Here is a 13345-nt window from a genome sequence, read left to right as displayed (position 1 = left end):
GAATGCTGATAGGTGAGAATGAAAAGGCAGGTCAGTTAGCCCATCGTGATGCACCTGGGATACAGCATGATGGTTTCCAGGGGAGACCACGTGGATGTCAACTTGATAGGGTATATTGCTAGCAATGGGAGTAGTAGCCTGCATTACTAACAATTCCTCCACGTGTCTCCATTCTAATTGCGTATCAGTTTCATTTACAAGGAAGTTTCATTTACCAGAGGGAGACTTTGTACAAAAGTCGATTGCTTGGGTACCTCTGTCCCACTCGTGTTACAACCGTGAAGCAGTTGTGTTTGCATGGCTGTGTTTCGGTTTGAAGGGTGGGATATGGCGTGAATTTACTGGGTACAGAGGAATAACACCTGAGTCCTCAGGAATGGCAACGCATGGTGGGTATCATGGGTGAAACAGTATACTCTGTTATGTCCATGGTACTGCTCATGTCTATAGGCGACGGTTACCACTTTCCATCAGGTGGGCCGTCAGCTTGTTTGCCATTCTAAGTTGTATAAAAAAAAAACAAAAAAAAAGAACATAAAATTAAAAGTAAATTTTTTGGTTTTGTTATTTTATTGTATGTTTTATTTATGTATTAATAGTAATTTAGTAGTAGTTTAGTAGTGTCCCGAAGACAATTGCTGATAAAATGGACTGTCCCATCTTAAAATTTTGGTTGGGACAGGTTATCAATGTAAGAGCGTTATGACCGCTCATTTACTAACATAGGTTAAGTCAATTTGTAACTAACAAAATGGGCCTTATGTAGTCTAATTAAATAAATATTATTATTATTATTTAAATTTTTTAAAAATAAAAATACGAGCGTGTCTATAAATAACTCTAAACGCCTACTTTATAAGGCATATATCTACATACAATATTGCTAATAACTTAAAATAAGGCGTATTTTGATTTTATTAAAACAGACATGTTCTCATTTATTTATTTATTTACACTTTATTGCAACATTTGTAAAAATAATAAATTAAATTAATTTTAATGAGAAGTTTCTATATTATTTATTATATGTAATTTAAACGGATAACGTTATCAACGTAAGCTGATTATCTGGGAAATTTAATAGTGTGGGTTCAAATTGGCGTACAATAGGAACAATTGTAATAGTAAAAATAATAATAATAAAAATGTAAATAAATATATTTGTTTATAAAATTCTACATTACATAAACCTGTATGTTTATAATCAATGAAGTATTTACACGGTTCCAGATTTCTGTACTGGCGTGTCTGCTGCTATGTGTGCACTCGACCGCCAAAAAAAAAGCATCGACACCATCATGCTTCCATGAGGTATGTCTAGGTGTCTATCTATCATATTTAAGAGCTGTGCTCTTGTCGGTGAAGCTCTTGCCACTCACTACGATTTTCAGCGAGTCTCTTCACCTCTTGATACGACACGACACCAACTCCTTTTTTGATCTGCCTGATGTAACTATGCCTCGATCTCCCTCTTCCCCTCCTTCCTTCTATCTTACCTGCTATTATAATGTTCATAAGTTCGTCGTGTCGTATCAAGTGTCCTAACCTTTTTCCCCATATGTTCTCAATAGTTCTTATAATTTGTCTCTTTTTCTTAACCTTAAGCAGATACGAGTTCTAGGCATACACAATTATAACAAAAAAAAAAGATAAGTAACTCTGCTTGCCGTCTTGAAAATAATTCTATGATTGCATATGCACAGAGCATTGGCTCTGTGCATAGTACAATAATCGAACTATCTGCAGTTACATATCTTATATGGTTTAACGAAATTGCTTAAAAATGAAAAAATATATTGGGTAAAGTCGAAGTCATAGGCATTCCACCGGTGAAAGTATACATTTCTAATGTCAAGTATTTCGAACCACACCAAAGTGATGGAAATAAGTCCACCTATCAAGTTAGTACGGGAGGTCTAACATTCTTTGCTGGTTTTCATCATCATCCTACTCTTCTCCATCCAAAGGTTGCCTGGAAGAGATAGCTCTTAGCAATAAGACCTCCCATTGTTTTCTCAGTGTAATATTTTCTTGTAATTGTTTGTTACTATTGTAATCTTTTGGAAGAAACAATAAAGAGTATCTATCTATATTTGTTTCTAATCGTCGCTGACTATTTCTATAACGTCTGGGTATTTTGTTTTCTTGACAGGCGGTCGATACGCACGGGCAGCGGCCGCGGCTCCACGCGTCGCCGTCGTCCTTTAGAGCGGGCACATTCCGACACTGATTGCAGGTGTATACAAGTTTTTAATATTTTCTCTAGTATTCAACAATATTAGAGAAAATATTAGTCCTTTATGTTGTCACACTTTATGTTGACACGCTGCTTTGCTAGCTGTAATTACGATAATACGCAGGGATTGGTACTATTGTCTTACTTAACTTTACAGTGTTACCTATTTTCAATTGAATTTAACCCTTTTAGTGCCATTGATTTTTACTCATGTCTACTTAAAAATGCCAAAGAAATCATTGTCGTGTTGATGTCATTTACCCTTGTCTCTAAAAAAACTGTATCTCCTTCAAAAATTATCCAATATTAATATTTTTTTTTACAGCAAGCTAAACAGCGACTGATTTCACGAGCGCTATGACGCTCGTGGCACTTTTAGTTGCAATGCGCACGAGCGCGATGGCGCTCGTCGGCACTCAAAGGGTTAATAAAGAAGTTTAAATTCTGGTTATATTTTTATATTTGTTACGTCAGTCAGTCAGTTATAAACCGATTTAGAAATTTCTTTTTTTTTATCTGAAGGGATATACTTACTGATTGGTTACAATAGATTTTTTTTCAAATTCGGTTCAGTTGTTTTGTTTTAAAATAAAAATACTCGTAACTGGGCTTACCATAATTGAAGTCGGTTTTTTTGTGGAACGGCACAGATAGAAGTTATTGTTTTTAAGTTTCCAGCGTAATTATAGACAGTGCACTCCCGACAACCATCACATTATGGTCCATGCTTAGCTTAAAACATTGAAAAGCTCTGCAATGATATCTCTAATTATGTATTTTTTTTTCTACAAATTTCTTTATACAAATTGGCATTCCTTCAACAGGCTCTTCAGTCAGCCAATTTGATAGGAAACGGTAAACTCTCGGTCACTTAAAATCTAGTCTTTATGTACAGTGTCATAAAGTTTTGTGTACCAGATACCGTGACAGCGGGTACAGCAGCGGGCGCGCGCGGCGACCCCGCCAGCCGCCGGCGCCGCCGCCCCCAGCCGCGCGCACCGCCCGCTCGCAGCCCCCACTGTCTACTCATACAAGGGGATACGGTAGATATTTATGATTTTTTTTATTGTATGCAACTTAGAATGGCAAAAAGTTGACGGCTCACCTGTTGGAAAGCGGTAACCTTCCTCCTTAAATCTTTAGACATGGTCAGCATATATAACCGTGTATGCGTGTGCGTAAATAAGCAGCAATTGTAACTCCTACGGACTAAGATGTTATGCCTCTATCTCTTGTAATTTTACTGCGTTACATGGTCGTAGCTGGGAGCAGGGGGTGGGGAGTATTGAGGGGCAGTGCCTACCTTAAAAGGCCCAATGCCCTACCTTAAAATGAAAGGCCTCATGAAGGTTAAACAGATTCACTTTTTCAAAGTCACTTAATAGGGCTTCTGCCCTATCAAAAAGTTCTTTTGCCATACCTTAAACTTGGTTCTAGCTACGGCCCTAATGCATTATGTATTTTATTCATACACTTTAAGTATCTTACACCTAATCAATAAGTATTTCTTGTATTATTGTCCAAAAGGTACGAGAGAATATGATCGTGAAGATTGTTCACCAGTTCGGTACGAGAAATATGCACGAGATCAGTACGACGATGATGAAGGCAAGTGAACACTGTATTAGGATAATAACAAAATAAATAATGAAACAATTGATTTTGTTTAGTTAATAACAAGTATCATTGTTATTATTCCAGAGGGGTTTCCAAAAATATCACTCCCCCTGCAGGACTTAGAAGCCGCACTGAAAGATTTAGACAACCATCAGATGAAAATAACCTCAAAATCGGAGCTGCGAAGTAAATCACTGCCAAGACCTGCAAAGTCCAAACCAGATTATGGGCCACGGAGAGATTTTGATGACAATGGACATTATGATATTGATAATTCTAAGGATATGTATGAAATGCATGATCTTCACGACGTCGATTATGAGAACTATAAAGAAAGGAAAGCGTTAGAAGAAAGAGAGAGAAGGAGGAAAGAGCACGACGGTTATAATTACAGAGACAGGGCGTATGATCCAGAAGATGAGGATTTTGAATTTGATGCTCCAAGAAGTAAGAGGGTGCGACATGACTGGAGGTATTGTTCATACATTGACTATAATTTTACTTAAACTAAAATAACTGTTACGTATGTTAAATGTAAATTTGTAGCAAATGGAGAAGGTAATGAACTAACTTAAAATAATCTTATTGGAGAAATATGTTCAAAACAGCTGAGAAACTGACGCTTCACGTTCTTGTCTTTTTTTTTTATTTTTTTATGATACTGTCATTGTCAAGTGCGATAATTTATTCAGAGTTTATTCTTTTTAGTTCTGGTTGTAATGTTTTATGTATTTGTTGTTAAGCGTGTTGAGTCTCCCATTCGAGAAATAGGTATTGGCGACTCACACGCATGTTAAAGGTAAAGGGAGTTAAGGGGCCGCCTGAAAATCAGCGCTGTATAGGTACATCTCGCTGGAGCTGTACATATATAACAAGAGGAGCTGATATATAGCTGAGGCGGCTCCTATTACCAGAAAAATACCAGAGGGAGACTTTGTACAAAAGTCGATTGCTTGAGTACCTCTGTCCCATTCGTGTTTCAACCGTGAAACAGTTGTGTTTGCATGGCTGTGTTTCGGTTTGAAGGGTGGGATATGGCGTGAATTCATTGGGTACAGAGGAATAACACCTGAGTCCTCAGGAATGGCAACGCATGGGGGGTATCATGGGTGAAACAGTATACTCTGTTATGTCCATGGTACTGCTCATATCTATAGGCGACGGTTACCACTTTCCATCAGGTGGGCCGTCAGCTTGTTTGCCATTCTAAGTTGTATAAAAAAAAAAATTGTTTTTTTTACTTTTTATTGTTGATTTTTTTTTAATATTATTACTGGTAATAAAGATTATCTATCTATTTAAAATAAGTAATACATATAAATACGACTCGTATTGTTGTGTAGGAATTGCATGTGGCAGGCTAATAAAATTGTTGGTTATTGTAATTCGTGATCTTCATATACTTTGACAATTTATTGCGCTCTTCATTGTGACTTTTAAATCGTCATTTTTTTTATTATTACCATTATCATCATCGTCATACCAGCTTTTAACTGACCACTGCTGGACATAAGCGTCCCATTAGAGGGATTTTGCCAGTAGTTGCCACGCTTAGCAGGCGGATCGGTAACCGCAGTTAGGCTTTGGAGATGTTTTAAGAGGGATGCTGCTGCCCATCCCTCGCCCTCCCATAGTCACCTTATGACACCCACGGGAAAGGAAGGGGTGGCCTATTCTATGCCGGGACCACACGAAAGATTATTGTCGTATTTATTTGTAAAAATGAATTCTTTTCGCGTATTAAACGTACTGTTATTTATTTTGAATTTATTTTGCATCAGGGCAGAACGCGGTCGTTCTGAATATTATGAGCGTGACAGGGAGGACTTGGCTGACGATAGAAGGCGGGGCCGACGAGCTCGCAGTGCCATCTATGATTACGAGCACCGGTGGGCCGACGACAGGGACCGAGACGTGGAGACCGGCCGCGGGCGGCGCCTGCGCAGGCTGTACACTGTCGACGATACTGCACGGCTGTCTTATAGATATGTGAGATTACAATCATTTAAGATTTATCTATGCATTAAAAATAATTATAATATTATGACAGCGTAAACCAAATCAATATTATAAACCTAGTGTGCTAACATACAAAATTATAATAAAGGTATTTTAACCCGACTCAAGATGTTTCTGAGCCTTTTCTAATGACAAGCTACAACTAAAAATATCAATGATGTTTATAATATTATTTAATAACTGTACTGCTTGAGTTAAGATTTCCATCTTGAACAGTATTGCCAGGTCTTCGAACAGCTACCAGAGGGAGACTTTGTACAAAAGTCGATTGCTTGGGTACCTCTGTCCCATTTGTGTTTCAACCGTGAAGCAGTTGTGTTTGCATGGCTGTGTTTCGGTTTGAAGGGTGGGATATGGCGTGAATTTACTGGGTACAGAGGAATAACACCTGAGTCCTAAGGAATGGCAACGCATGGGGGGTATCATGGGCGAAACAGTATATTCTGTTATGTCCATGGTACTGCTCATGTCTATAGGCGACGGTTACCACTTTCCATCAGGTGGGCCGTCAGCTTGTTTGCCATTCTAAGTTGTATAAAAAAAAAGCTACACGGAAGTAGCCTTTTCAAATAAATTTATTTATAGTTAGAAGATCTTAAAAGATGAGAAATGATGAAAAAAGTTGTTGAATTTAAAAATTTTCTATACTGAACTTTTAACTTAAAAATATCTTAGAATTGGAGAATTATGTTAGATCATAATTATCTTATAAATTATCGGTTAGATTAATCGGTCAGTAATCAATAATTTTTTACAATCTGAAAACCAATGAATTTAATGTTAGTTTCTCTCTGCTTTAGTCGCCATCACCGGACCGAGATGACTGGAGTGACGAAGTCGTTGTTTCGCCTAAGCGACATCGTCACCAAGGTAAATGAATTATAAAAGCAGCCAAACTTTTTAGAAACACTTTAATACAAAAGATTGGTTAGAAGACTATTTGAGAGTTGAGACAATGGACTTGTCTGTGTACTTCTTTATTTTATCTCTCTCTCTCTCTCTGTCATTAATAATAAGCAAATTCGTCTTTACTAAAGACATATTAAATAAAGTCGTCGGACACTAAGAATTAATGTAATTAGTCGCCTTAACATTTTCAGCGTGGGGTTCCCGTCAATCTGAAATATATCCGTTTCCACCTGAGGTACCTGCAAAAGAAGAAGTATGTATTACGAAATAATGTTACACTCTTTCCTTGTCTATACACAAGATCTTATTAACCTTTCTTAACCATTATATTACTAATATAATACGACGTCTGTACATAGGATATGTTTATAAAAAACATATATGATTGGTGTTTTAATTTTTAATTTGATTAATGTTTTTTTATAATTTAAATGTATACTTTGATCTTAAAACTCATTAAATTAATAATCAATAATAATTGTCATTTAAGCGAAATTATGTTTATTTTATTTTAATTTGGTTATGATTATTCTTTGTCTTGTATTGTCAAATATTTCATATTTATTTGTAATCAAGTAATGGTAATAGTATTTGAATGTTTCGATGTTAATGTAATTACTAGCTTACTACCTGTTCTTAAATTGTTGCATGCCCGATAGGGTATAACTGATGTCAAACCCAAAACAACAAAAAACTGTTGATACTGATGTCAAATCCAAAGCAATGGTTACTACTATATGTATGTACACTGTTAGCAATAAAATTCTATTCTATTCTTAATAGTAGCCCAAACAAAAAACTGTTGATACTGATGTCAAATCCAAAGCAATGGTTACTACTATATGTATGTACACTGTTAGCAATAAAATTCTATTCTATTCTTAATAGTAGCCCAAACAACACTTTTGCATTTGTGAACAATTTTGTATGTTGTTCTTGCATTGTAATTTTAGTTTAACATTACCTGATTCCATATTCTATCTCTTGATCTGTACTTTTTGTTCTTTTATTCTATATTTTGCTACGCATGAGAGGATTTTTTTAAATTCGTGTAATTTCAGATAAAGCCGGTGCCGATCTGGTTGTGTGTATTCCTAGTGGCGTCATACATCGTGGCCGGCACGTTCCTGTTCAAACGCTGGGAGGGCTGGGCGTATCTGGATGCTGCCTACTTCTGCTTCATCACGCTCACCACCATTGGATTCGGTGACTTTGTGCCAGCTCAGGTGGGAGCTCTAAACGTAAATTTGCTTGCATATTGTGTCGCAATTCCAAGAGTGAGAGATGCAAATAAATAATTTAGTGCTGTAAGAAGGATTGACAACGTGTGAGTGATGCCTCTAGTTAAAATTCCTCTAGTCAAGATGCCATGTCTTTTCAAAGTAAACATTTCTTTGATAAGGTGAAGCAAAATCAAAAGCTACTGAAACTGCTTATCGCTTAGCGAATCATACGAATTCTATTTTGTTTACCTCAATACCCGATTTTGCCAGAAGTTGCCACGCGTGGCAGGCAGCTTGGCACTCGCAGTTAGACTTTAGAGATGTTTTAAGAGGGACGCTGCCGCCTATCTTTCGCCCTCCATTAGTCGCATCTTACGATATCTATGGGAAAAGAAGGGGTGCCCTATTCTATGCCGGGACCACACGACCACAGATAGTAATACCTACTAATATTTTTAGCTATTAAAACAATTAACATTTATTATATATGGTATTCAGTTGTGATAATTGTCTTATTGTCTGATATATATTGTCTTCAGGGCCAAAGTGTGGAAGACCCAGCGGCAGCAGTCCACTCCATAGCACTTTGTTCCTTGTACCTGCTATTCGGTATAGCGTTACTGGCGATGTCGTTCAACCTTGTACAAGAGGAGGTGAGGGCCAACGTCGCCTCCCTCGCCACCAAGCTCGGCATCATCAAGCCGAGAGACCAGCACAACGATACTGACACCGATTATTGAATTATACAATTACAAAACAAAGTACTGAACCATTTTGTGCAAGAATAATAAAATGTAATGTTTCTCTTAACATAAATTCTTTTATTTTGTAGATTGACATTGAAACTGTATCTAACTTCTATTAAATCGCGTTCCCTCGATAAAATACGATTGGGCGATTAAAGTTTTAAAAATTATTTTTACGGGTCTTGGAGAAGGTAGTTATACTATTATGATGGAGATTTTTCTCCGCAGCAGAACAGAAGCCAAGATATTTAATAGATCACCAAATATAAACGTGAAGACATCTTGAATGTGGAATGACATAATTTATTATCACCTAAAGTATTATCAGTTTCATTGATCTGTCTTATTTCAATTGATTTGCAGTCATCGTATTGTGCGATCGACGAGCTGTGTGAGATTATTTTGATCTCTTAATCTGAATCTGTAGCTAGCGAAAATGTGTACAGTGTAACTATAGCATAGTAAGTACTGCTTGATGATATTAAATTTTCATTAAAGAGCAGTCAATTTAAAAGGAGCAATTTTTTGAAAGTGCAGTGAAATTATAAAAAAATACAATATTTAAATATTTTTTTATTGTTTAACTATAGTAGATATCTTTTATTTACGAGTTATTTTCAAAAACTATTTTGAATATTTCTACTTGCCAAGTATTTATCACTAATAAATTTACTTTTGACCTCATCATTGTTTTCTGTTTTAGCCTTAACTTAAGTATGTCTAGTGTTAAGAAAGAAAGACCATCAACAAACTCTGATAATGGTAACAGTGGCGTCGACTTGGATCTTATATTGGTAGAAGAAATCGGACAATTAGGGCGTTATCAACTAATCACTCTGGCGCTTGCATCCTTACCGGCGATATTTGGAGCCTTTACCAGTGAATATATTTTCACAGTAGCCAGAATACCCACCAGGTAACGCACTTGTTAGAATTTTTAACGACATGCAGTTAAGTTTTATTAATGATATGAAAATACAAAAATGTATTGGTTGGAGTTGGTAAAGAAGGAAAAACAGTATTTGAAATTATTTTGTGATAATGTAGTGGTGTAAACACTATCAAAGTTGTTATATTCGTATGTTTTGACACTATTAACTGTAACTTAATAATCTCAATATTTAATAACTCGCAGCCTGTTGATTTCACTGATGGCACAGCTGATGGTCAAAAACCTTTTTTGTCGTCATTTTATTAAAAAAAAGTTGCAATAAAAACAATAGAGAACTGAAGAACTATTTAATGCCAAGAATATAGAATCAGATAGGTACAAAAATTACAAGATGAGCAACAAGAATATGTATGAAGTGTAAATTACCATAAATGTTTGCAGATACTATATGCATTACAATAATATCATCATAGAATGAAATAATGACCACAAGAAGGCAATTCTTCTTATATAAATCAAGTACGATCTTCTCTATGATTCAGATGTCGCATTCCCCAATGCGATCCCGACATACTTCACCCAGAATTCCGTCCTGAGTGGATATTGAACGCCGTGCCTGGCATCAGCGTAGATTCCTTTGAAGAGTGCGTGAGATACGTTAATAGAAATTACCAGGCTCCCTCCAATCAGACTTGTCCCGCTTGGTGGTTCGATAACTCCACGATGGATTGCGAAGAACTTATATATGGGAATACTCACAGCGTTGTTTTTGATGTTAGTATGTATTTTGGATATGATTTGAGGTGTGTGTTATGATGATTTTTTGGCATTGCTATAAATAAATAATAATAAATAAAAATGTTTATTTGGGATCCTTAGCTTAATTTACAGTTTTTTGTAGGTTCGATAATAACTGCATTAGTCACAAAGAGACTGTGTCGCAGCTATTAACGCCCGCTCCATAACATGCGGTACAAAAATTAAATAACAACAACACAGGAGAAAATTAATAAAATTACTAAAAATAAAACTTATCAATGGATTTTGTGTGTGTGTGTGTGTGTGTGTGTGTGTGTGTGTGTGTGTGTGTGTGTGTGTGTGTGTGTGTGTGTGTGTGTGTGTGTGTGTGTGTGTGTGTGTGTGTGTGTGTGTGTGTGTGTGTGTGTGTGTGTGTGTGTGTGTGTGTGTGTGTGTGTGTGTGTGTGTGTGTGTGTGTGTGTGTGTGTGTGTGTGTGTGTGTGTGTGTGTGTGTGTGTGTGTGTGTGTGTGTGTGTGTGTGTGTGTGTGTGTGTGTGTGTGTGTGTGTGTGTGTGTGTGTGTGTGTGTGTGTGTGTGTGTGTGTGTGTGTGTGTGTGTGTGTGTGTGTGTGTGTGTGTGTGTGTGTGTGTGTGTGTGTGTGTGTGTGTGTGTGTGTGTGTGTGTGTGTGTGTGTGTGTGTGTGTGTGTGTGTGTGTGTGTGTGTGTGTGTGTGTGTGTGTGTGTGTGTGTGTGTGTGTGTGTGTGTGTGTGTGTGTGTGTGTGTGTGTGTGTGTGTGTGTGTGTGTGTGTGTGTGTGTGTGTGTGTGTGTGTGTGTGTGTGTGTGTGTGTGTGTGTGTGTGTGTGTGTGTGTGTGTGTGTGTGTGTGTGTGTGTGTGTGTGTGTGTGTGTGTGTGTGTGTGTGTGTGTGTGTGTGTGTGTGTGTGTGTGTGTGTGTGTGTGTGTGTGTGTGTGTGTGTGTGTGTGTGTGTGTGTGTGTGTGTGTGTGTGTGTGTGTGTGTGTGTGTGTGTGTGTGTGTGTGTGTGTGTGTGTGTGTGTGTGTGTGTGTGTGTGTGTGTGTGTGTGTGTGTGTGTGTGTGTGTGTGTGTGTGTGTGTGTGTGTGTGTGTGTGTGTGTGTGTGTGTGTGTGTGTGTGTGTGTGTGTGTGTGTGTGTGTGTGTGTGTGTGTGTGTGTGTGTGTGTGTGTGTGTGTGTGTGTGTGTGTGTGTGTGTGTGTGTGTGTGTGTGTGTGTGTGTGTGTGTGTGTGTGTGTGTGTGTGTGTGTGTGTGTGTGTGTGTGTGTGTGTGTGTGTGTGTGTGTGTGTGTGTGTGTGTGTGTGTGTGTGTGTGTGTGTGTGTGTGTGTGTGTGTGTGTGTGTGTGTGTGTGTGTGTGTGTGTGTGTGTGTGTGTGTGTGTGTGTGTGTGTGTGTGTGTGTGTGTGTGTGTGTGTGTGTGTGTGTGTGTGTGTGTGTGTGTGTGTGTGTGTGTGTGTGTGTGTGTGTGTGTGTGTGTGTGTGTGTGTGTGTGTGTGTGTGTGTGTGTGTGTGTGTGTGTGTGTGTGTGTGTGTGTGTGTGTGTGTGTGTGTGTGTGTGTGTGTGTGTGTGTGTGTGTGTGTGTGTGTGTGTGTGTGTGTGTGTGTGTGTGTGTGTGTGTGTGTGTGTGTGTGTGTGTGTGTGTGTGTGTGTGTGTGTGTGTGTGTGTGTGTGTGTGTGTGTGTGTGTGTGTGTGTGTGTGTGTGTGTGTGTGTGTGTGTGTGTGTGTGTGTGTGTGTGTGTGTGTGTGTGTGTGTGTGTGTGTGTGTGTGTGTGTGTGTGTGTGTGTGTGTGTGTGTGTGTGTGTGTGTGTGTGTGTGTGTGTGTGTGTGTGTGTGTGTGTGTGTGTGTGTGTGTGTGTGTGTGTGTGTGTGTGTGTGTGTGTGTGTGTGTGTGTGTGTGTGTGTGTGTGTGTGTGTGTGTGTGTGTGTGTGTGTGTGTGTGTGTGTGTGTGTGTGTGTGTGTGTGTGTGTGTGTGTGTGTGTGTGTGTGTGTGTGTGTGTGTGTGTGTGTGTGTGTGTGTGTGTGTGTGTGTGTGTGTGTGTGTGTGTGTGTGTGTGTGTGTGTGTGTGTGTGTGTGTGTGTGTGTGTGTGTGTGTGTGTGTGTGTGTGTGTGTGTGTGTGTGTGTGTGTGTGTGTGTGTGTGTGTGTGTGTGTGTGTGTGTGTGTGTGTGTGTGTGTGTGTGTGTGTGTGTGTGTGTGTGTGTGTGTGTGTGTGTGTGTGTGTGTGTGTGTGTGTGTGTGTGTGTGTGTGTGTGTGTGTGTGTGTGTGTGTGTGTGTGTGTGTGTGTGTGTGTGTGTGTGTGTGTGTGTGTGTGTGTGTGTGTGTGTGTGTGTGTGTGTGTGTGTGTGTGTGTGTGTGTGTGTGTGTGTGTGTGTGTGTGTGTGTGTGTGTGTGTGTGTGTGTGTGTGTGTGTGTGTGTGTGTGTGTGTGTGTGTGTGTGTGTGTGTGTGTGTGTGTGTGTGTGTGTGTGTGTGTGTGTGTGTGTGTGTGTGTGTGTGTGTGTGTGTGTGTGTGTGTGTGTGTGTGTGTGTGTGTGTGTGTGTGTGTGTGTGTGTGTGTGTGTGTGTGTGTGTGTGTGTGTGTGTGTGTGTGTGTGTGTGTGTGTGTGTGTGTGTGTGTGTGTGTGTGTGTGTGTGTGTGTGTGTGTGTGTGTGTGTGTGTGTGTGTGTGTGTGTGTGTGTGTGTGTGTGTGTGTGTGTGTGTGTGTGTGTGTGTGTGTGTGTGTGTGTGTGTGTGTGTGTGTGTGTGTGTGTGTGTGTGTGTGTGTGTGTGTGTGTGTGTGTGTGTGTGTGTGTGTGTGTGTGTGTGTGTGTGTGTGTGTGTGTGTGTGTGTGTGTGTGTGTGTGTGTGTGTGTGTGTGTGTGTGTGTGTGTGTGTGTGTGTGTGTGTGTGTGTGTGTGTGTGTGTGTGTGTGTGTGTGTGTGTGTG

At 39.0% G+C, this 13345-nt stretch overlaps 1 protein-coding gene across 2 annotated transcripts in view; it reads left to right on the top strand.

Annotated features, from left to right (window-relative positions):
* The window catches only part of LOC113510470 (organic cation transporter protein-like), a 53313-nt gene that overhangs the window by 34930 nt on the left and 5038 nt on the right, over window positions 1–13345 (top strand). The window contains exons 6-15 of one of the 2 annotated variants that reach the window (XM_052894029.1): window positions 1231–1311; window positions 2153–2236; window positions 3155–3279; window positions 3764–3844; window positions 3938–4325; window positions 5635–5842; window positions 6673–6742; window positions 6973–7034; window positions 7843–8007; window positions 8544–8798. In XM_052894029.1, coding sequence (XP_052749989.1) covers window positions 1231–1311; window positions 2153–2236; window positions 3155–3279; window positions 3764–3844; window positions 3938–4325; window positions 5635–5842; window positions 6673–6742; window positions 6973–7034; window positions 7843–8007; window positions 8544–8744 — 1465 coding nt within the window. In that variant the 3' untranslated portion in view covers window positions 8745–8798. Of the gene's footprint in view, window positions 1–1230; window positions 1312–2152; window positions 2237–3154; window positions 3280–3763; window positions 3845–3937; window positions 4326–5634; window positions 5843–6672; window positions 6743–6972; window positions 7035–7842; window positions 8008–8543; window positions 8799–9034; window positions 9212–9453; window positions 9667–10184; window positions 10417–13345 lie in introns of those variants that run through there. The other variant, XM_052894030.1, reaches the window with a different exon arrangement.

This window comes from Galleria mellonella, unplaced genomic scaffold, assembly GCF_026898425.1.
Source record: "Galleria mellonella isolate WM207_F2 unplaced genomic scaffold, CSIRO_AGI_GalMel_v1 utg1899, whole genome shotgun sequence".
Lineage (NCBI taxonomy): Eukaryota > Metazoa > Arthropoda > Insecta > Lepidoptera > Pyralidae > Galleria > Galleria mellonella.
Note: the sequence above shows the minus strand (reverse complement) of the source record. Positions and strands in the feature narration are given on the sequence as shown.